General features: G+C 38.7%; 1 protein-coding gene across 4 annotated transcripts in view; it reads right to left on the bottom strand.

Moving 5' to 3' along the window:
* The window catches only part of LOC108704998 (receptor-type tyrosine-protein phosphatase alpha), a 79,799-nt gene that overhangs the window by 2,413 nt on the left and 52,415 nt on the right, over positions 1-24,971 (bottom strand). For all 4 annotated transcript variants that reach the window (XM_041580719.1, XM_041580720.1, XM_041580721.1 and 1 more), the window contains 17 exons: positions 23,523-23,778; positions 20,412-20,451; positions 18,792-18,903; positions 16,356-16,423; positions 14,518-14,657; positions 14,073-14,160; positions 13,885-13,955; positions 13,233-13,269; positions 12,784-12,881; positions 11,778-11,894; positions 9,312-9,466; positions 8,941-9,076; positions 8,354-8,503; positions 7,273-7,366; positions 5,596-5,675; positions 4,280-4,414; positions 825-950 (listed from right to left, as the gene is read on the bottom strand). In XM_041580719.1, the coding sequence (XP_041436653.1) occupies positions 825-950; positions 4,280-4,414; positions 5,596-5,675; positions 7,273-7,366; positions 8,354-8,503; positions 8,941-9,076; positions 9,312-9,466; positions 11,778-11,894; positions 12,784-12,881; positions 13,233-13,269; positions 13,885-13,955; positions 14,073-14,160; positions 14,518-14,657; positions 16,356-16,423; positions 18,792-18,903; positions 20,412-20,451; positions 23,523-23,778 (1,903 nt within the window). The remainder of the gene's footprint in view (positions 1-824; positions 951-4,279; positions 4,415-5,595; positions 5,676-7,272; positions 7,367-8,353; positions 8,504-8,940; positions 9,077-9,311; positions 9,467-11,777; positions 11,895-12,783; positions 12,882-13,232; positions 13,270-13,884; positions 13,956-14,072; positions 14,161-14,517; positions 14,658-16,355; positions 16,424-18,791; positions 18,904-20,411; positions 20,452-23,522; positions 23,779-24,971) is intronic.

The raw sequence follows: 24,971 nt of genomic DNA, 5'->3' as shown, positions 1-24,971 counted from the left end.
GCTCTGCTTATGTAAGCCCCTGTAGTTCTCACAGTGTACTGTAGATGGTACTGTGCTACAGTATAAAGGTCTAGGAAACCATGTGCTCTGGGTCTAATGCTTTAGCCCTTACCCAGCAGGAAGAAGGGAATGGGCAGTGGAACCTAGGAGCTTAGGCCCTAGTAAAGTGGATAGCTATACTCCAACGAGGGATTCAGATCCCGCATACTAATAACCCAGAAGTAGGAACGAAGTGCATAGACTTAGGGATGATAGAATTTCTCCTGGGTTCCACTTAGGGTACAGGCTGAAAGCTGGGAGTAGCTTCTCAATTGCTGCTTAACTACTGCTGTAACTTTCCCCTTGCCTGCAGGGATCTAGCTGTTCTTTAGTGCTGTGAGTATATGTGCTATCCTTTGTACTATATGTACTATATGTCCTATGAACTCCATTGTGGATTGTGCTGTAAACCACTGGCGCCCATTTCTTGTGCATTAGCACATTGTTACAGTTGCACTACACCCTGCCTCCACACTGTTGCGAGGGCTTGCACCTGAGAAAATCCGTCTCAACCGTGGCACAAATATATTTGAAAGTAAGCTGATTACAGAGACGGTTCCACTCAATGTATTACAGCGCTACATAGGTATCATTTTTGTATTTATTTGTTATTTGTGCTATTGGCTAACAAGGTCCCACAGTTTTTGTTTTGTACTCGGCACAGAGACATTGATGGCAATTTGACTTCCTCACCCTGGTGCTGTGTATATAAGTACTGCTGTATACTGTATATATACCCGTTACCCCATATACCCCCATCCCCATTCTTTGTTTGCACCGCTCACCTCTTTCTTATGCTGCAAGTGAAGTGTCGCCCCAGAGAAGCCGCTGTCTCTTAGGCTGGAAATCTTCTTGACCTGGAAGTTGCTGTAAGTTGATTCCCCAGACACCGGCCAGAAGTGCGGACAAAGCTGTGGGGAAAGAGATGTCAGAGATACATGTGTGTGACCAATAATAACTGGGGACAGAAGAGTTGAACTGATGCATCTGGCGCTCACAGACACACCTGTATCCCAGTGTAATGAGGCATCTGTTGTTTTCTGTCTCCTTCCTCTGGATCCACTACAGTTACACACATCTCACTTGTGTCTTTCTTCAACCTAAACTACTGTGTAACTATGTGTTGTATAATAGAAACTCTGTATAAACTGTATATAAACTCTGTATAAACTGTATAGAAACTCTGTATAAACTGTATATAAACTCTGTATAAACTGTATAATATAAACTCTGTATAAACTGTATAATATAAACTCTGTATAAACTGTATAATATAAACTCTGTATAAACTGTATAATAAACTCTGTATAAACTGTATAGAAACTCTGTATAAACTGTATAGAAACTCTGTATAAACTGTATATAAACTCTGTATAAACTGTATATAAACTCTGTATAAACTGTATAATATAAACTCTGTATAAACTGTATAATATAAACTCTGTATAAACTGTATAATAAACTCTGTATAAACTGTATAGAAACTCTGTATAAACTGTATAGAAACTCTGTATAAACTGTATATAAACTCTGTATAAACTGTATAATAAACTCTGTATAAACGGTATAGAAACTCTGTATAAACTGTATATAAACTCTGTCTAAACTGTATATAAACTCTGTATAAACTGTATAGAAACTCTGTATAAACTGTATAATATAAACTCTGTATAAACTGTATAATATAAACTCTGTATAAACTGTATAATAAACTCTGTATAAACTGTATAGAAACTCTGTATAAACTGTATAGAAACTCTGTATAAACTGTATATAAACTCTGTATAAACTGTATAATAAACTCTGTATAAACGGTATAGAAACTCTGTATAAACTGTATATAAACTCTGTCTAAACTGTATATAAACTCTGTATAAACTGTATAGAAACTCTGTATAAACTGTATATAAACTCTGTATAAACTGTATAATAGAAACTCTGTATAAACTGTATAGAAACTCTGTATAAACTGTATAGAAACTCTGTATAAACTGAATAGAAACTCTGTATTAACTGTATATAAACTGTATATAAACTCTGTATAAATTGTATAATAGAAACTCTGTATAAACTGTATATAAACTCTGTATAAACTGTATAGAAACTCTGTATTAACTGTATATAAACTGTATATAAACTGTATAGAAACTCTGTATAAACTGTATAGAAACTCTGTATAAACTGTATATAAACTCTGTATTAACTGTATATAAACTCTGTATAAACTGTATAGAAACTCTGTATAAACTGTATATAAACTCTGTATAAACTGTATAGAAACTCTGTATAAACTGTATAATATAAACTCTGTATAAACTGTATATAAACTCTGTATAAACTGTATAGAAACTCTGTATAAACTGTATAGAAACTCTGTATAAACTGTATATAAACTCTGTATTAACTGTATAATATAAACTCTGTATAAACTGTATATAAACTCTGTATAAACTGTATAGAAACTCTGTATAAACTGTATATAAACTCTGTATAAACTGTTTATAAACTCTGTATAAACTGTATAATATAAACTCTGTATAAACTGTATATAAACTCTGTATAAACTGTATAATATAAACTCTGTATAAACTGTATAATATAAACTCTGTATAAACTGTATAATATAAACTCTGTATAAACTGTATAATAAACTCTGTATAAACTGTATATAAACTCTGTATAAACTGTATAATAAACTCTGTATAAACTGTATAGAAACTCTGTATAAACTGTATAATATAAACTCTGTATAAACTGTATATAAACTCTGTATAAACTGTATATAAACTCTGTATAAACTGTATAATATAAACTCTGTATTAACTGTATAATATAAACTCTGTATAAACTGTATAGAAACTCTGTATAAACTGTATAGAAACTCTGTATAAACTGTATATAAACTCTGTATAAACTGTTTATAAACTCTGTATAAACTGTATAGAAACTCTGTATAAACTGTATATAAACTGTATATAAACTGTATATAAACTGTATATAAACTCTGTATAAACTGTATATAAACTCTGTATAAACTGTATAATATAAACTCTGTATTAACTGTATAATATAAACTCTGTATAAACTGTATAGAAACTCTGTATAAACTGTATAGAAACTCTGTATAAACTGTATATAAACTCTGTATAAACTGTATAATATAAACTCTGTATAAACTGTATATAAACTCTGTATAAACTGTATATAAACTCTGTATAAACTGTATAATATAAACTCTGTATAAACTGTATAGAAACTCTGTATTAACTGTATAGAAACTCTGTATAAACTGTATAGAAACTCTTCTGTATAAACTGTATATAAACTCTGTATAAACTGTATAATATAAACTCTGTATAAACTGTATAGAAACTCTGTATAAACTGTATATAAACTCTGTATAAACTGTATAATATAAACTCTGTATTAACTGTATAATATAAACTCTGTATAAACTGTATATAAACTCTGTATAAACTGTATAGAAACTCTGTATAAACTGTATATAAACTCTGTATAAACTGTTTATAAACTCTGTATAAACTGTATAATATAAACTCTGTATAAACTGTATATAAACTCTGTATAAACTGTATAATATAAACTCTGTATAAACTGTATAATATAAACTCTGTATAAACTGTATAATATAAACTCTGTATAAACTGTATATAAACTCTGTATAAACTGTATAATCTAAACTCTGTATTAACTGTATAATATAAACTCTGTATAAACTGTATAGAAACTCTGTATAAACTGTATAGAAACTCTGTATAAACTGTATATAAACTCTGTATAAACTGTTTATAAACTCTGTATAAACTGTATAATATAAACTCTGTATTAACTGTATAATATAAACTCTGTATAAACTGTATAGAAACTCTGTATAAACTGTATAGAAACTCTGTATAAACTGTATAATATAAACTCTGTATAAACTGTATATAAACTCTGTATAAACTGTATATAAACTCTGTATAAACTGTATATAAACTCTGTATAAACTGTATAATATAAACTCTGTATAAACTGTATAGAAACTCTGTATTAACTGTATAGAAACTCTGTATAAACTGTATAGAAACTCTTCTGTATAAACTGTATATAAACTCTGTATAAACTGTATAATATAAACTCTGTATAAACTGTATAGAAACTCTGTATCAACTGTATATAAACTCTTCTGTATAAACTGTATAGAAACTCTTCTGTATAAACTGAAGGTGCGACTGACCCGCCGTATGTCCTGCGCCGGGTGCATCACAATGATGGAGGTGCATCTATAATCCCACACCAGGGACCAGAGATCCGGCAGTGTCTCCAATTTGGGGAGCTGAGTGACAATGAACTGATCCTCTTGGCTGTTGGACTGGGGGAAAATGGGGAACATGAAAGGAACACGCAAGGAACACGGGGTTTCAAGGGAAAGACAGAACATTGGTACAGATGCCCCCAGGGTCCATCCAGAGATGGTTGTGCATTAGGTTCTGGGGTGCCCCCTAAAACACATATATGGGCACCAGGGGTTCTTAAACATGTGACTTAAACACTTAGACTGTAAGCTCTATGGGGTAGGGACCTCCTTGCTACTGTGTTCCTTACCCCATAGCACTTAAGCTCTGTGTCCTTATATGAGTTCTGTGTACTGTGTATATTTATTGTATTTATTGTGTACTTTTATATATTCTACTGTTATAGTATATTGTACTGTCATTTACAGTATATTGTACTTTTATGCATTTTATGTGACTCCTTAACAGCACTTTATACATCCGTGTGATCAGTATTATGTACCAGACAAACAATATAATATATAACTTATAAATACAGCACAGTGTCACATGACTGGTAACCAGAACCAATGGACAGGCCCATGAGAAGTGAAGGCCCCAGTATAGAAGGTTATAGGGACATAAATATATATATTATAGCAGAGTCGCCCTATTATCTACCCACAATACAGAATATTTCCATTCTTCCAGATGGTCGTTAGTGACCCTAAACTTATTTCTGGGAATACTCGTTATTACTGTTAAATGGGGCGAGTAGCTATAAGGCTGAGCAAGGGGTGTGATCAGTGAGTAATGGAGCGGAGTCTTGGCCAATGGGGCATGAGTTGGTCATAACAGGACATGATGTGGGAGCCTGGAGGTCAGTGGCCAGTGTTGGACTAGGCTACCTGGGCCCCTGTGGGCCACTATAAGCCCAGACATACCAGTAAGATGACTGCAGTACATGGATTGTGAGCACATTAGCCACAGACATACCAGTAAGATTACTACTATAATGGGGTCCAGGAAGTAGAACTGGAGGCCACTGGGAATATTTCCCTGAAGAAAATAACTCCTATTGTGTCTGGTTTAACTTTCTCTTTCACTAGATAACAAGTTATTTGGTTTATTGGAGGCTGTGTCTGGTTTATCCCACCCCAGGGGCACTTCTTGTCTGTCCCAGAGGCTATTGGCAGGGGTACAAATGAATACGTGGGTATTTAGGGTCCCTCTGGGGCGGGACATTATATAGAATATAATAACTGTACAATATACTTACATTTATAAACACAGCATTGATGTAACCAGGGGCGCCATGTTGGTCCATCACAGACATTAGGATTGGACGACAGTGATCACCTGAGGGTGCAGAAGTTATTGTTATATACGTGACAGCCAATCAGGAACTGATACAAACAGGCCACACCCAGAATGGTACAGGGAGAGGGAGGAGATTATCCTGTACATGGAACATTCCTTCCTTCAGTATCTATAGACATAGATTTGGGTTGGAGCTGCCATATGGTTTCCCTTAGGCAGCACAGTATAATGGGATTTTTTAATTAGGTGAAATACAGTCGCACCCCAATTTTATAGGGCAGTTTATAAATTGTGAACTAGTTGCACCTCCTGCAGTCGTCGGACATTTCTTATTGTGGGAGTTTGTGCCTGTGGTTCTGTTTCACTGCTTATATCTACTCATTAACCTACTCATTAACCTACCAAATAACCTACCTATTAATCTACCTTTAACCTAACCATTAACCTACCCACTAACCTATCCATTAACCTACCCACTGATCTATCCATTAACCTACCCATTAACCTACCAAATAACCTACCTATTAACCTACCCATAAACCTACCTATTGACCTACCCATTAACCTATCCATTAACCTGCCCATTAAAGGGAAGATAAACACTGCTGTTCCCCCATACTTTACCCATTGTTCTTGCACTGCCAAAACCACAATATATTTAACATTTTATCAAGGTTAAGGAATGTTGGGAGCTGTAGTTCAGCACCATTCATGTCATGTAAATATTGCTTAAAGGGGTGGTTCATCTTCAAGTTAACTTTTAGTATGTTATAGAATGGCCAATTCTAATCAACTTTTAAATTTGTCTTTATTATTTATTTTTAATAGTTTTTTAATTATTTGGTTTCTTATTCTGACTCTGTCCAGTTTTCAAATGGGGGTCACTGACCCCATCTATAAACAAATGCTCTGTAAGGCTACAAATGTATTGTTATTGCTAAATTGTATTACTCATCTTTCTATTCAGGCCTCTCCTATTCATATTCCGGTCTCTTAATAAATCAGTGCATGGTTGCTAGGGGAATTTGGACTCTAGCAACCAGATTGATGGAATTGATGGAACTGGAGAGCTGCTGAATAAAAAACTAAATAAGTCAGAAACCACAAATAATAAAAAATTAAAACCAATTACAAATTGTCTCAGAATATAACTCTCTACATCCTACTAACAGTTAACTCAAAGGTGAACAACCCCTTTAATAAAACGTTTCCCCGTCTCTCCAGGGTCAGTGTCGTTATTAATATGGAAAGGAACCCCCCAATTAGAATTCCAGCTGATCTGTGGGAATCTGTTCTTTGTTCCTGCAACTGGAAGGGTTAAACGTGGCTTCTTTATCCCAGAACAAGTAAACAGCAGAGTGTCGTCCCTTCTGATGCCTCATTCCAATGTCATATCTTGGGGCCACATCTCCCCATGTAGCATAAGAGCAAGATGGCCGCTGGGAAGCAGCATTCTCATTGGTCAGTTGCATCAGTAATGATTTGTTTGGGGCATTTACATTAGAGAACTAGGGGCGCAGTGGGGCAGCTGTACTGAGGGTTTCTACATAAAGTGCTGCATTTCAGTGCCTACAAGAGAAAGACAAAGTTGGGGTACCACTGTAAGGATTATAGGGATCAAGACTAATGGAATGACCTGGAATGATGTCGGGATGAAGATTCTTGCAGTGATTCTCATGGGCTTCTCTGTACGAGCAGATTCTATACAGTTCTGTTAGTTTCTCCACAGCCTGAAAGGGTTAACATGTGATGAACAAAACAGTGGGGAGCCAGGAAGTAGGTACAACCCCCCCCCAAATTACAGATGTTGTCCAGGTGCCCCTCACATGGAAAGTCACAATGATGGGAAATGGGCACAAGGCCACTGATGCACCCGGCACAAAATGTGTGAGGCTTCTGAAATGTTGTTATAAATATAAATATATATATTATTAAATTAGTGCCCATTTCTGACTCTAATACCCCCCCTGTATATGGGTCGGTATCAGAGGTACTTCCATAGTATATGTTGGGTGAGTATCTAGAGGTACTTCCATAGTATATGTTGGGTGGGTATCTAGAGGTACTTCAATAGTATATGTTGGGTGGGTATCTAGAGGTACTTCCGTAGTATATGTTGGGTGGGTATCTAGAGGTACTTCCATAGTATATGTTGGGTGGGTATCTAGAGGTACTTCAATAGTATATGTTGGGTGGGTATCTAGAGGTACTTCCGTAGTATATGTTGGGTGGGTATCTAGAGGTACTTCCATAGTATATGTTGGGTGGGTATCTAGAGGTACTTCAATAGTATATGTTGGGTGGGTATCTAGAGGTACTTCCATAGTATATGTTGGGTGGGTATCTAGAGGTACTTCCATAGTATATGTTGGGTGGGTATCTAGAGGTACTTCCATAGTATATGTTGGGTGGGTATCTAGAGGTACTTCCATAGTATATGTTGGGTGGGTATCTAGAGGTACTTCAATAGTATATGTTGGGTGGGTATCTAGAGGTACTTCAATAGTATATGTTGGGTGGGTATCTTGAGGTACATCCCAGGTATGTGTGTGTATCTCGAGGTACCTCTCAAGCATGTATTAGGTTTCTAGCTACAGTTGGAACAAGTGAAAAAGAAAAACAGAGGTATCTCTGCACAGCGCCCCCATCTGACACAGTAAGTATAGGGGGTGGGGCACAGGGGCCAATGAGAAATAGCAAATGAAGGATCTACCAACCTGGAATTCCCTGGTGAAGCCGGATGTGTTGGTTCCAGGATCCAGGGTCTGCATGTGGCGCATGTGAGTCAGGACTCCCTCTACTGGCAGACTGGTGGAACTGCACACAAGTGTCTCCAGCAACACGTCATACAGGAACATGTACTGACCCTGCAATGTGTAACCAAAGAGACTCTCAACTCATTGGCCTTTGCCTAAATACACAACTCAACCTGAAACCTAATTTGCATTTTCAAATGTGGGAAAAAGAAAATAAACGATGATACAGCTGAATGCGACTCCTGCAAGAAGTACAAGAGTTGTTCCCATGCACTTGGCTGGCCAGTCCTACAGGCTCAACTAAAAGGTTTATTTTTGGAACCACAATGATTTAATTTACTGAATGAAACGTCTCAGTCACTGCACAGAGTAATGGGGAAGAGGTTTGGGGACATCATGTGACAAGGAGATTCATTTAAACTGGGAAGAAAAGAAGAGGAATAAGTGACACTGGCAGATAAAAGGGGCAGAGGAGCTTCCAGTTTGGTTACATGGGGTTAATTGTTATAGTTTCTCTCTTCTCACAAGGTACAAAGCTGTCAGTTTACCTGGTTCTGTATCATATTGGGTCGTCTCCTGCGCATCTGGAGGGCACAGTCATAGACATTCACCTTGCCCTCGGCCCGTGCCCTCTTCAGCAATATGTCCAGCGCCAGCAGCGTCCCCGTCCGACCAATCCCTGCACTGCAAATTTAACCCAAAACACTTTCACTATGCACAGAACATACAGAATGCTCAGTGTGTAGAGACAGCAGAAGGAGCACATTCTTGCCCCGGAGAGCTTACAATCCACATAATGTCCAATAACATCACTAGGTAACATTTAAAGGGTATTTATAAAGGGGTTTCCTATTTGGCAGCTTCACATCATGCAGAGTAGAACCCTGTCTATAGCCCCAATGAACATCAGGGATCTTACCTGCAATGCACTATAACTGGGCCTGACCCGGGAAGCTTGCACTTATTCATCTGGTCCATCAGCTGCAGAAGCCCAGATGGCTTACTGGGAACTCCATGGTCCGGCCATTGCAGGTAATGCAGATGCTCTACTGTCCTTTGGGCTGAGTCTCCCACCTGCCGAATGTGGGAGATTTGGGTTAAAGAGACAGTGTATCTCATTCTACCTGTGCCAGTCAGTGATTAGAGGTGGGACCAGAGTTGCAGCTTCTCCTGATGTTGGTAATGTCAGAGAGCAGGGCTGGGACATTGAGGGCAGCTCAGTAATGCTGTGGCACATCCCTATTACTCACTATCACTTGCTAAAGTTTAACTGGTTTTTAACACTTTAAAAACCAAGCAGGAGGTTTTGAACCCGACAGCCCCTTAAAAATGCCCATTTGGCAACCCTGTGTGGGACAGATAAGCATGGGCATCAACAAATGAAATGATTATTTATTTTTTCTAGTAATTATATTGGCATGTTTGGGGTTAATATGCTGATTATACATTTTCTGTAGTAAATATACTGGCACATGTAGGGTTAATATGATTCCCCCTCCCCCATTTTCTGTAGTAATTATATTAGCACGTCTGAGGTTAATGGGCTTGTTACTCATTTTCTGTAGTAATTATATTGGCACATCTGAGGTTAATGGGCTTGTTATACATTTCCTATAGTAATAATACTGGCACATCTGAGGTTAATGTGCTTGTTATACATTTCCTATATTAATGATACTGGCACATCTGAGGTTAATGGGCTTGTTATACATTTCCTGTAGTAATGATACTGGCACATCTGAGGTTAATGGGCTTGTTATACATTTCCTATAGTAATGATACTGGCACATCTGAGGTTAATGGGCTTGTTATACATTTCCTATAGTAATGATACTGGCACATCTGAGGTTAATGGGCTTGTTATACATTTCCTATAGTAATGATACTGGCACATCTGAGGTTAATGGGCTTGTTATACATTTCCTATAGTAATGATACTGGCACATCTGAGGTTAATGGGCTTGTTATACATTTCCTATAGTAATGATACTGGCACATCTGAGGTTAATGGGCTTGTTATACATTTCCTATAGTAATGATACTGGCACATCTGAGGTTAATGGGCTTGTTACACATTTTCTGTAGTAATGATACTGGCACATCTGAGGTTAATGGGCTTGTTACACATTTTCTGTAGTAAATATACTGGCACATCTGAGGTTAATGGGCTTGTTATACATTTCCTATAGTAATGATACTGGCACATCTGAGGTTAATGGGCTTGTTATACATTTTCTGTAGTAAATATACTGGCACGTCTGGGAATATTTTGGGATAAATATATGGGTTGGTATAAAGGGTTATTTCCACAAAGTGGATGTGGCCAATAAATCTTTGCTGTACTTCCCGCCACAGAAAATGTTCAAATTTTGGGAGGTAAAATCCTGTCGTCAAACAGGTGACCCCACTCACTGGCTCCTATACTGGACTGTTGATGCTCCCTCATCTCTCTTGGTTCTGTTGGGCCCTGCTGGCTGCTCACTGCCCAAAAACTCTCTCCTTACGATGAAATAGTTTAAAGATGGCCGTGTGTTCCACTGTGGAACTCACGTCCATCTTGAATCATTTAGGGAGTTTGAGCTCTGCAGGAGGCAGGAGCCAGCAAGCAGTATGGCAGCACTAAGAAAGAAGGCTCTTATATTCTGCCAGCAAATGCTTTCTCTCCTTTTTCTGCAATCATCTAACTGACATATTTGGGGTTGATTTGTTTTTTGTCCATTATTGCAGTGATCTTACTGCCATGTCTGGATTTAGTTAAAGGGGTGGTTCACCTTTAGGGTTAAGGAAACACGAGCAGATTTGGTGAGATTAGTCGCCCCGAAGAAGAGGTGATTTGTCGCGGGGGCGGCTAATCTCCCCGAATCTGCCCATGTGTTCTTACCCTTTTCGTTTGTTATAGAATGGCTAAATCTGAACAACTTTTCAATCGATGTACATTTTTTTCTTTTTAATAGTATTGTATTTGGTTTTTTGTTTGCTTTTTCTTCTGGCTCTTTCCTGCTTTCAAATGGGGGTCACTGACCCCATCTAAAAAAACAAATATACAAATATATTGTTATTGTTACTTTTTATTCCTCATCTTTCTATTCAAGCCTCTCCTATTCATATTCCAGTCTCTTATTTACATTGCTAGGGCAATTTGGACCCTAGCAACCAGACTTCCGAACTTGCAACCTGGAGAGTTGCTGAATAAAAATGGACAATTGCAAATTGTCTCAGAATATCCCTCTCTACATCATACTAACAGTTAATTTAAAGGTGAAGAACTACTTTAATGCTCATAATGCATTTCTGCAGTGATCTTACTGGCATTTAGGGTAATTATTGCTAAAGACAGTGGTAAAGCTCAGTGTCTGTCCATATGTACTAACCCAGAATACTGTACCTTCTGTAGGGTGAAGCTGCGGCTAATGAAAGCTCCTGTCTGGCTCGTACTTTCTACTGAAACTCTGATGTCTCCATATGTCTGGATCTCTTCTGGCCAATAACGCTCACATTTTACCTGGAACCCCCAAAAAAGTAACAGTTACAGAAACATACTGGGGGAGCACCAGTGGCCACAAGCTGGAGCTGGTTCTTTACTTTATCTAGGAAGCCCCCCAGAAAGTAACAGTTATACAGACACATACTGGGGGTGCACCAGTGGCCCCTGGCTAGGGCTGACTCTTGGCTTTATCTAGGAAGCCCCCCAGAAAGTAACAGTTATACAGACACATACTGGGGGAGCACCAGTGGCCCCTGGCTAGGGCTGACTCTTGTCTTTATCTATTGGCCTGAATTCCCAGCCAGCACCATGACTCTCCTTGTATTTCCTATGGGAAGGAACTTTACACTGACTGGTCACAATATGGAAAAATACCTTTTAGAAAACATTTGAAGAAGTCAAAAATGTATGGATTCTCCTCCCCACTTTTCCCATCGAGAAGATTATTCAATATACATGTTCCCAGAATTCCTATTGAGATTATGATGTGACTAGTGATGGGTGAATTTGCGAAAAATTCGCGAAACGGCGCCGGTGTCTAATTTCTGACGCCGGTGCCCGTTTTTGACGTTTTTTCGAATTTTCACAAATTTATTCGCTGATGGCGAATCGCGCAAATTCGCCCCGAATTCGCACCTGGCGAATAAATTCGCCCATCACTAGATGTGAGCCAAGCAAGTCACTGGACTCCTGGATCAGGCTACGGGCCACTAAATCCCTTTCAGGGCCACATCCTTCCGACACTCTGGGTGATCCAATAGGAAGAAACAGATTTTCTGATGATGAGACATATTTGCCCTTGTGTCTATTGTTGAGCCAAACATCCACAATTGGCCAAAGGAAAATCCCATAAAACTGGTACCAACCACAAAGCAGCACATTTGCAGAAAGTCCAGGATCTCCTCACCTTGTTCTGCTCCTCTAAAGCCGTCAGCATCACAATGACTGAGCTCTTCTCCTGCCAAACCATGTGCCAGAAATCTGCCAACGTCTCTGGGAGGGGACCTGGGACCAACACATGCACCCCTCATGTTACTGAACCCCACATTATTTGCAGATAAACCTGTGCCAGGATTACACCCCAACTCCTACTGGTCAGATGAACCCTATCACTAAGCTCAGGAGGAAGTTTATTGTACTCATGGTGTCCCTACACAATAACTAATGGGCTCATTAATAACCCATTGTCATGTTTTTTACCCACAATAACTGTTCCCATAATGTGTGACCATAATGTGTGACCACAACTAAAACGTGTGTTTTATAAAGATATAATGTATCAGAGACTCAGGCTGTAGCGTTGGCCAAATCATTATAAAAGTCTAAGTTCAAGGCTGAGGTTGGGAAGAGACTTACCTTGGGTAGCTATGAAGAATTTGGGCTCTTTGTATCCCTGAAATGAATAGAATGTGGCATGAGGGAAATGTATTTGCTGTGTATATACAACAATGGAAACAATACAAATAATAAAGACTATATAGAGGAATTAGATGTTTAGTTGCACCAATTGGAGATCCAATTCCTTGTCTGACAATGAGTTTGGCACTAAAGGTGGAGAGAGAAGAAACAAGTTCAGTTCCCAGGGGTGTTTGTCAATGAGTTTGGACAGTCTGTGGCCTACACACCATGATCAACAACAGTTCAGCGGCAGAGCTGAGTCCCGACTCACTAGTGGAAGCAACTCCCAGCAGCAACTCCCAGCAAAAACATCTAGTGGGATCTTCCCAGAAGAGTAGGGTCAATTGTAGCAGTAAACAGAGGAGCAACTTTATATCCACCCCCTTGGGTTAGGAACATTGGGCAGGCAGGGTGATCTATACTCATAACTTTATATTGGGAATAAGACACAGGCAGGTGTGTGGGACAAGACTCTGTTGCTGAAGTTACATTCTTAATAGAACAAATACTGTACAAAAAGACATTGGGCTGAGCAGAGTGTTGTTACTATGAGTAGAGCGAGGGGACAGTCTGGTACTGAGGTTGTGTATCAAGGGATCACTGTACTCACATCTATGTACGAGGCATTGATATAATCCGACCCTGAGGGGTTTGAGCGCAGAATCACACGGCAGTTATCATCTGAGGAGCAAACACAGAGCGTGAGAGCTGCTGAGCATTCTGGGTAAATGAGTACCACAGAGTTACAGATCTATGATAATTACCCTACTATTTCACATTACACATAGTTGTACTTACAAGGGATAACATTTTTGTATCGGTCCTTAGTTTTGTTCTGCTCAGATGAGGCAGCGGCACAGGGGTACAAGGGGCCCGAGGGCAGTTCCTGGAAATGTAGGCAAATATCCAATAAAGCTGAGAGTACAAATCCCAGACAACACTTAAGGAGACCATATACAGGCTGAGAGAAGCTGCCTATAGACAAAGTCAGCCCAGTGTATGGGGCCCCAGATGGGCTTCCACGATCAATATCTGGCCAGAAATCGGGCAGGTGTTGATTGGGTACGATTAGAATTCCCATTGGATGGAGGACCGTATCAGCGTTGAGATGTGATCTCTGGGCCCTAGGGAAGAGATCTGCTCATTTGACCCCTTTATACCAAGTCACAATTCCCTTTTATATATAAGGTCAGTATGAAGAGTAACTTTAGGGAAACACCTAGGAAAAGCTTGTCCTACACACCTTGTATTCCTTGGGACGCCCCACAGGTAACATGTTGGAATTCTCCTCATCACCCTCTTTATTGACCAACAGCTCCTCATTCCGAAACCTTTTTACAACCTCAAGTAGATCATCGACTGGAATGTCTCTCTTCTTCTTACCTGTACAGATCAGAGACACAGGCAAGAACTCCACAAATAAGTTTCCATGGAGGAGAAGAAATGGATCATAGCTGTAAGATGTGACAGTTTTACTCACCCTTTATTTAATTAGTCTCTGGAAGGGTTTATACAGCAACAAAGATATGATGGGAGTACTGCTACTAGCAGGTTACAGTATAGCTACAAACACATAACAGTATACATACTAGCAGATGAGATTATGGGTACAAACAGATGGGAGTATGGGTACTAGCAGGTTAGGGTTAGTTAAGAGAGTATGGGTATTAGCAGGTTATAGTATGGGTACAACTAGATGAGAGTATGGATACAACTAGATGAGAGTATGGATACAACTAGATGAGAGTATGGATACAACTAGATGAGAGTATGGCCACAACTAGATGAGAGTATGGGTATAACTAGATGAGAGTATGGATACAACTAGATGAGAGTATGGGCACAACTAGATGAGAGTATGGATACAACTAGATGAGAGTATGGGCACAACTAGATGAGAGTATGGATACAACTAGATGAGAGTATGGGTACAACTAGATGAGAGTATGGGTACAACTAGATGAGAGTATGGGTACAACTAGATGAGAGTATGGGTACAACTAGATGAGAGTATTGGTATAACTAGATGAGAGTATGTATACAACTAGATGAGAGTATGGGCACAACTAGATGAGAGTATGGGTACAACTAGATGAGAGTATGGGCACAACTAGATGAGAGTATGGATACAACTAGATGAGAGTATGGGTACAACTAGATGAGAGTATGGGCACAATTAGATGAGGATATGGGTACAACTAGATGAGAGTATGGGTACAACTAGATGAGGGTATGGGTACAACTAGATGAGAGTATGGGTACAACTAGATGAGAGTATGGGTACAATTAGATGAGAGTATGGGTACAACTAGATGAGAGTATGGGTACAACTAGATGAGAGTATGGGTACAACTTGATGAGAGTATGGGTACAACTAGATGAGAGTATGGGTACAACTAGATGAGAGTATTGGTATAACTAGATGAGAGTATGTATACAACTAGATGAGAGTATGGGCACAACTAGATGAGAGTATGGGTACAACTAGATGAGAGTATGGGCACAACTAGATGAGAGTATGGATACAACTAGATGAGAGTATGGGTACAACTAGATGAGAGTATGGGCACAATTAGATGAGGATATGGGTACAACTAGATGAGAGTATGGGTACAACTAGATGAGGGTATGGGTACAACTAGATGAGAGTATGGGTACAACTAGATGAGAGTATGGGTACAATTAGATGAGAGTATGGGTACAACTAGATGAGAGTATGGGTACAACTAGATGAGAGTATGGGTACAACTAGATGAGAGTATGGGTACAACTAGATGAGAGTATGGGTACAACTAGATGAGAGTATTGGTATAACTAGATGAGAGTATGGATACAACTAGATGAGAGTATGGGCACAACTAGATGAGAGTATGGGTACAACTAGATGAGAGTATGGGCACAATTAGATGAGGATATGGGTACAACTAGATGAGGGTATGGGTACAACTAGATGAGAGTATGGGTACAATTAGACGAGGTTATGGGTACAATTAGATGAGGGTATGGGTACAGAGTATGGCTATTAGTAGGATACAGTATGGATACTTATAGCAGATGTAGGTGCTGTTTGAACTCACTCACCATGAGCATTTCTGTTGCCCATTGGGTTCCAATTGGACAGGCCAAAAGAAGACTGACACATTGCAGATCTGAATTATCAATGACATACATAATTAGTATAAATATAAAGGGAAGACCTAGTGTAAGCTCTTGGGAGAAGGGGCTGAGAGTATCAAATTGACAGACAGTTCTTATTTAAATAACAAGATATGGCCCAAGGGGCCCCAACAGAACTAGAGAAGGTACAGGATACTCATACACAGGGAGTAATGGCTGAATTATAAGTACAATTTAACTGCTAATAAAAGTGCCAGCCGCCTGTTTATCTAAGGGTTAATACCATTTTACAGGTACACCTACCACAGGGGGCAGTGTAGGGACTAGAACATCATCTGGGGATATTTATAGTGAAGGTCCATGTACTGCTCTTCTTCTGCATTGTCTGGGTGGGTGTCACATTGGAGGTACAGTATTATACAGTATTATATAGTATTATATAGTATTATACAGTATTATACAGTATACATATATTATATAGTATTATACAGTATACATATATTATATAGTATTATACAGTATTATATAGTATTATACAGTATTATACAGTATACATATATTATATAGTATTATATAGTATTATATAGTATTATATAGTATTATACAGTATTATATAGTATTATATAGTATTATACAGTATACATATATTATATAGTATTATACAGTATTATATAGTATTATACAGTATTATATAGTATTATACAGTATTATACAGTATACATATATTATATAGTATTATACAGTATTATATAGTATTATACAGTATTATATAGTATTATACAGTATTATACAGTATACATATATTATATAGTATTATACAGTATTATATAGTATTATACAGTATTATATAGTATTATATAGTATTATACAGTATACATATATTATATAGTATTATACAGTATTATATAGTATTATACAGTATTATATAGTATTAGACAGTATTATATAGTATTATACAGTATTATACAGTATTATACAGTATACATATATTATATAGTATTATACAGTATTATATAGTATTATACAGTATTATATAGTATTATATAGTATTATACAGTATACATATATTATATAGTATTATACAGTATTATATAGTATTATACAGTATTATATAGTATTATACAGTATACATATATTATATAGTATTATACAGTATAATATAGTATTATACAGTATTATACAGTATACATATATTATATAGTATTATATAGTATTATATAGTATTATACAGTATTATACAGTATACATATATTATATAGTATTATATAGTATTATATAGTATTATATAGTATTATACAGTATACATATATTATATAGTATTATACAGTATTATATAGTATTATACAGTATTATACAGTATACATATATTATATAGTATTATATAGTATTATATAGTATTATACAGTATTATACAGTATACATATATTATATAGTATTATATAGTATTATATAGTATTATATAGTATTATACAGTATTATACAGTATACATATATTATATAGTATTATATAGTATTATATAGTATTATACAGTATACATATATTATATAGGTTCTGATCCAATGACTGAGTTGCTTTTGGGGACAGACATTAGACATTAGAGCAGGTGCTGCCCCCTATAGGCACTGAGTTTGCAAGAGAAGACATTGAGCCTGACATGAGTGGGTTATTGGGGTGCCCCAACTACAGAACCAGAAATGAGAGGAACTCTCAGGTTACATTCATTGTTATTGACCCCCCCCCCCCCCACAGGAATATTGATTAGTGGGAAAGTATTTATTGATAAAATCTGTCAGGGACACAATCATTGGTCAGTGAGTCTATTCATGGTGTGGATTCATCTCACACAGGTGATCCAAAATCCTCACACCAGGTACAACACCCCAAGTCTTACTCAGTATTTCGCCAGTTCTACGGATCTGAATAACAGAATTACCTGGGTATTTATACTTTGGTACCTCCATAGCAGCACCAAGGCTGCCCAATACAGTGGCCCTACAGACTGCCCCTCCCTTGCTTTGCCTTTATATACAGGAGGGGTCCCCAGTATTGACAGTAAAGACCCTACTCAAGTGCTATGTTCACCCTGTTTTGGGGGTGCTATAACAATAGTTGCACAATACTATAATAAACTGTTCTTACCTCCCCCCAGTACCTGTCACTTCCCTCTATCCCTGGGGCAGGTCACTCAGCAACAGAACTGGCTGATCCCCCTAATTCTGACCTTGTCTGATAGCAGAAACATTATTGGGGTCCTGAGGAAGGTGCTAGAGTTTGTTGCTCAGAGCACATAGGGTACCTGGGGGCAACACACAGTCCTCTCCTTGCTTGTTACTAATTATCTCTTCAATCATCATCTGTGATATTATTATTATTCACTGTTAGAACAAAACTCTACCAACCTGACCAATCCCAGCTTGCAGAAGGCCAGCAGGACCACCAGGAGCAGCAGTAGGGCCCCGCCCCCTACAAGTCCTCCAATCAGTGTAGGTGGGAGGGGCTGGTTTCCTGCGACTAAAGACAAAGACAGAGGCCGTCATGATACAGGTCATGTAAATAAATAAATTGCCTTTCATGCCCTGCTCTAAGCTCAGCTTATGAAGCCCATGGAGGGGGGACATAGTTCACTGCAAGACCCTTTATAGGTGATGTGTAGGTCATAATATAACGGAACTCAACACTTTTATCATCCCAGACCCCCATACCTGTTGTACCGACTGTATTACAAACTGCTCATGGGTTCAGTACAATATTAGCTTCCAAAGGAGTCCAAACATGACTGGGTTTGATACTGGGGGTGTCAGGAATATGTGGGCAGTGGGGCAAGTCACACAGATATTGGTCTGTAGGGAACTAGTACCAAAAACAATGACCGGTCAATATATATTATATCATTTCTCTCTATGTTCCATATATCGTCATTATATTCTTACTCCTGATCATACTCACAAGAGGTTATAAAAACACTCAAACTGCTCTGCCACTACCTATCTAGTTACTTGATGCCCTTTATCTGTAATAGATTGTCAGCTCTTCTGCCCAAAAACTAAATTTGTTTTGGAGGAGCAGTTTTTGTTGAGAGTTCATCCCATTGGTTTCCCCTTGCCCCCAGAACCAGGAAAGTCTATATTTAGTATACTGTAGGTATAAGTACAGGTTTTCTATGTTTTTCTCTTTTATTTTATATTGTGATGATTTTAATGTACAGTGTCTCATGCACTAATATAACTTTTATAATATTAACTATAAATTGTAATATCCTTACTGCTATTAAACAACTTATAGCCTTAAAGTGTGTAATTGTAAGCATTAAAGGGTAAGTAAACCTTTAAAATAAGTGAATGTAAAACTGATGAGGGGGCTATTCTAAGCACTTTTGTAATTTACCTTCATTATTTATTTTGTTTTTATTCCAAGATATTAAGGGATACATGTGCTGTTAATATGAATGAATTGTGTTACAACAGCGCCACCTGCTGGTCATTTTGCCACCAGTCTGACCACCAAGTAGTCAAGGAAGTTGTCAGGAGAAAGAAAGATTCTGCTCTGATGTTCTTTTGCTTAGGAAAACCATTCGAAACCTTTCTCGCATCTTTCTTTAGCAGAAGAACATCAGAGCAGCCTCTTTCTTTCTCCTGAAGCTTTTACACTTCTTACAAAGAGGTCTCTAATATTAGCCTAATAATATCCTCCCATATAATCTGTTTTATAAAATTGTCCACTGTGGATATTCATCTCTGTTGCTGCATATTAAAGACTGTTGCTGAACTGCAACTCACCACATTATAGGTGTGTGGGCCTCATATAGATTGATGGGGACATATATGAGCTGCTGACATTGCACTTTAGTCTCATGAATTATAAGAATGGCTTATTTACTGATGAATTATGTATTAATGAATTATTTCATTAAATTAAGGGTCAAACCAGTAGAGATTCTTATTTTTTAAGATTTGTATTGTTTTTCCATATGAATATTTTGGCCTGTGAGTAGACTGGGAGAATGTAGAGGTGCAACTTACTGAGGAAGGGATCAAATCTGGTGCAGGAGGATTTATTCACCTGTCAAAGAACAAGGAAACATCAATTCATAGAGAACATTATGATCTCCGTTTTTCTCCATTTCACACACGCTGATAAAAACTGATATTTCCCAAATCATTTTAAATCAACAAATTATCTAATGGAAGTTCAGTTGCCCTTTAAAGCCCAACAGAAGTGGAGTTGTAATTCTAATTGCTGCCCCTTACTCCAGGGAGGAGCGAGTTACAAGAGGATTCACAGAGACTAGGGATGCGCCGAATACTGGATTTGATTCGGGATTCGCTCAGGATTCGTCCTTTTTTAGCAGAATTCGGATGCGGTTGAATCCTTGTGTCTGGCCGAACTGAATCCTAATTTGGATATGTAAATTAGGGACGGGGGAGGGAAATCATGTGACTTTTTATCACAAAACAAGGAAGTGAAAAAAATGTTCACACTTTTTCCTTCCCTGCCCCTAATTTGCATATGCAAATTAGTATTCAGATTCGGTTCGGTATGCCAGTGTTTTTCAACCTTTTTTGAGCCAAGGCACATTTCTTTCATTGAAAAAATCCCGCGGCACACCACCAGCTGAAAATGTGAAAAAAAGCTTATATTAACAATATAAGTGCTATTGTTAATGTAAGCTTTTTTTTAAACATTGATGCATGAGGCAGAAAGTTGTCAGTAAGAAAGTAGAAGGAAACATATATGAAAAGGCCAATTGAACTTTATTATATCATCTGCAGTCTTTTTACCTGATAAGATTTTCCAAAGCAGGGTAGCGCTGCCCTCTATTTAAGATGGTTGGGGCAATAGTTCTCTCACGAACACAGAGATTAAATTATTTTGTTATTGTGTTTTTTTGTAATAACACTCCCCCAAATATTTTATAATTGCTGCCAAGACCGTTGGGGTTTTATAAATAAACAATACTGATAATCAAATCTCAAATCTAACTAACTAGATCTGGTGCTTCAGCTAGCAACTGTGCAAAGGGAGAAGCAGGTCACTTATTATTATTTTGTTATTACAAAAAAACACAATAACAAAATAATTTAATCTCTGTGTTCGTGAGAGAATTCTCACATTCATCATTCAAGGCCAGGGTAAGCTTGCTATGCCGGGTACCCACGCTATTGCCCCTACCAGCTTAAATAGAGGGCAGCGCTACCCTGCTTTGGAAAATCTTATCAGGTAAAAGTTCAATTGGCCTTTTCATATATGTTTCCTTCTACTTTCTTACTGACAACCTTCTGCCTCATGCATTGCAGCCAGACAGCTAGAAAGAAATATGGTTCTCCTTATTACAGCATGGCTAAGCCGCAGGGTCTTCTTCCTTAATATTTTGATAACAGCACTAGCCGTTCACCTGTCAGTCCGTGCACTTCTGCCTTCTGCCTTCACATCGAAGCTGCGCGCAGTGCAGCCAGCGACCTCCCTGATCAGCCAACCCAGGCACGGCTCTTCTGCCCGCTCAGGTCACGTGACGTCACGTGAAAGGTCCGCGCACTTCGGCCTTCAAATTGATAGCGGCACACCTAACATTAGTTTGCGGCACACCAGTGTGCCGCGGCACACAGGTTGAAAAACACTGCGGTATGTGGTCAAATCTTTCACAAAGGATTTGGCCAAATCCCAAATAGTGGATTCCCTAACCGAGACACACAGGGGCACATTTACTTAGCTCGAGTGAAGGGTTAGAATAAAAAATACTTCGAATTTCAAAGTATTTTTTGGCTACTTAGACCATCGAATTGGCTACTTCGACTACGAATCGAATGATTCAAACTAAAAATCGTTCGACTATTCGACCATTCGATAGTCGAAGTACTGTCTCTTTAAAAAAAACTTCGACCCCCTACTTCTCCACCTAAAACCTACCGAGCACCAATGTTAGTCTATGGGGAAGGTTCCTATAGGGTTTCTTGCCAATTTCTGATCGAAGGAAAATCGTTTGATCGATGGATTAAAACCTTCGTATCGTTCGATTCGAAGGATTTAATCGTTCGATCGAATGGTTTTTCCTTCAATCGTTTGATTGAATGAATTGCGCTAAATCCTTCGACTTCGATATTCAAAGTTGAAGGATTTAACTCTGAAGGTCGAATATCAAGGGTTAATTAACCCTCGATATCGACCAATAGTAAATGTGCCCCACAGTGTAATGTTTCTCTCTGATGTTTATTGGGGATCTTTACGTTTGGGACATTATTATTGACACTACTCCATGGTTACTCATAGTTTTATATCTTTATAAAGAAGAAAAAGATGAAGAGAGATCAGAGAGACCCCAGTCCTCAATCCTCTCAGCTCAGATCAGATGTAGATTTGGTGACAAACATTTCCTAATGAGAATATTGTCTAATTCAGTCAAATCTAATTCTAATCACCTTCTAAATCTCTTTTCCATCCTCACTGGGTTTATAGTGTAAAGGTGCCATACACGTTACAATGACAATGTTTCCATAAAAGATCATTCATTTCAATACACACGTGTAGAGCTGAATAAATACATATAAATACATATAAAAACAATAGAATTCTATCTGTATCTGATGATTCAGCAGTAACAATGGCCGATGTTCAGGTCCCTTCAAGGCCCCAATCAGAATGTTACAAGGAGCCCAACTGATGAGCCGAGCGATATCCAAATCTTCTGCCAATATTGATCAGCTCATCTCCCGCTTTACACGTATGGCCACCTTAACCGCCATTGTATCTGTCCCTTTCTCTATTCTGTACTGCTGGTTCTGACTACATGTACCATCGAGTCAGTGTTGCAGTAATGGGGTCACTTGTCTCCAGTCTCCAGAGGAGATAGACCCTGTGACTATGGGGGAGGGCTGTGAATATATTGGTGACCCCTGGTTTTTTATTGGGGGGGGCTGAAAGTTCCAAAATGAGCTGTTTCATGAAGTACAGAGCTGGGCAGTTGATGCTCCCTCTATGGTCACTTCCATTCCCAGCTTTGCCTGAGTGATCAGCGAGTGTCGGTTCTGACCCAGTGAACTTGCTCCTAGTCACTGAGACCAAGGCTGGGAATAAAAATGAAGCAGAACATCAGCCAATGCAGCTCTTGGAATAAACTCAGTGTAGTAGAGATCTACCTGCTTCCATGTGCTGGTGACTCTCAGGTACACCGTGTAGTTCTGATGTGGGCTCAGGGGAGCATTGTAGAAGCTGCCATAGTGCAGCCCATCCCCGAGGGTCAGACTCCTACTCCCTGTAACATTCTCAGCTGGGAGTAGCAGTGCCGTGTACAGACTCGGGGTATGGCTGCAGTTGTATCTTGTGCTGCTGTAACTGCTGCAGAAAGGACTCAAGCTCCCGTTCCATCCTCTGCTGATGATTATCTCATAGGAACTGGGGAGGGAATGAGATATAATGAGTAGGAACAACAGGACAGAGGTGCAAAACAGAAGCACCCACACCCCAAACACATAAAGGAAGGTTAATTGGCTCTTCACAACACTAACCCAAGTCTGCCAGCCTTGTGTAATATATTTTATCAAGCCCTTTTCAATAGAAACACGGTACTAACAATTGATAAATAAGGGGTGTTCTTTTGCTTTCTTTATTAAATTGTACCTACTGATGTAGGTCAGACCTCCCTTTTCAATCAATTCTATTTGTATCCTTGTAGATAGATCTTTTCCTCTACCAGACAAAGTAATGTAGATTGTAAGCTCATTGGAGCAGGGAGTGATGTGAATGTGATATGCACCTTAGATTGTAAGCTCACTGGGGCAGGGACTGATGGGAATATGATAGGAACCTTAGATTGTAAACTCACTGCGTCAGGGACTGATGGGAATGTGATAAGGACCTTAGATTGTAAGCTCACTGGGGCAGGGACTGATGGGAATGTGATAGGGACCTTAGATTGTAAGCTCACTGGGACAGAGACTGATGGGAATGTGATAGGGACCTTAGATTGTAAGCTCACTGGGCAGGAACTGAAGGGAATGTGATAGGGACCTTAGATTGCAAGCTTACTGGGACAGGCACTGATGAGAATGTGATAGGGACCTTAGATTGTAAGCTCACTGGGGAAGGGACTGATGGGAATATGATAGGGCCATTAGATTGTAAACTCCCTGGGACAGAGACTGATGGGAATGTGATAGGGACCTTAGATTGTAAGCTCACTGGGACAGAGACAGATGGGAATGGAAAAGTAACCAGGTCTGGATTGGGAGTCAAAATAGGCCCTGACATTTCAAGTAGACAGAGGCCCAATCAGGCCCCACCAGCCCAATAAACAGTGAATGTCTATGGCATCTTACAGCAGCACCTCTGTCATTTACCAGAACCCACAGATTGTCAGTCTGGGCCTGATAGGGATCCATTGGGGCAGGGACTGATCAATAATTTGGGTAGTGTGATGTGTGACTTTTTGGCAATATAAAAATAACAGGAGCCAATAGCAACACACAACACCTTTGGAATTACCCATATAAACCATTTTTCTATATTTATATTTAAAGAAGCTGATTGGATGGGGTGAGTAGCACTTATGACCTCAGCTTTGCACCCCTTAACAACACTTGTACCTG

This window comes from Xenopus laevis, chromosome 1S (genome assembly GCF_017654675.1).
Source record: "Xenopus laevis strain J_2021 chromosome 1S, Xenopus_laevis_v10.1, whole genome shotgun sequence".
Taxonomy (NCBI): Eukaryota; Metazoa; Chordata; class Amphibia; order Anura; family Pipidae; genus Xenopus; species Xenopus laevis.
The sequence above is the reverse complement of the archived record's forward strand: the minus strand, read 5'-3'. Positions and strand labels throughout refer to the sequence as shown.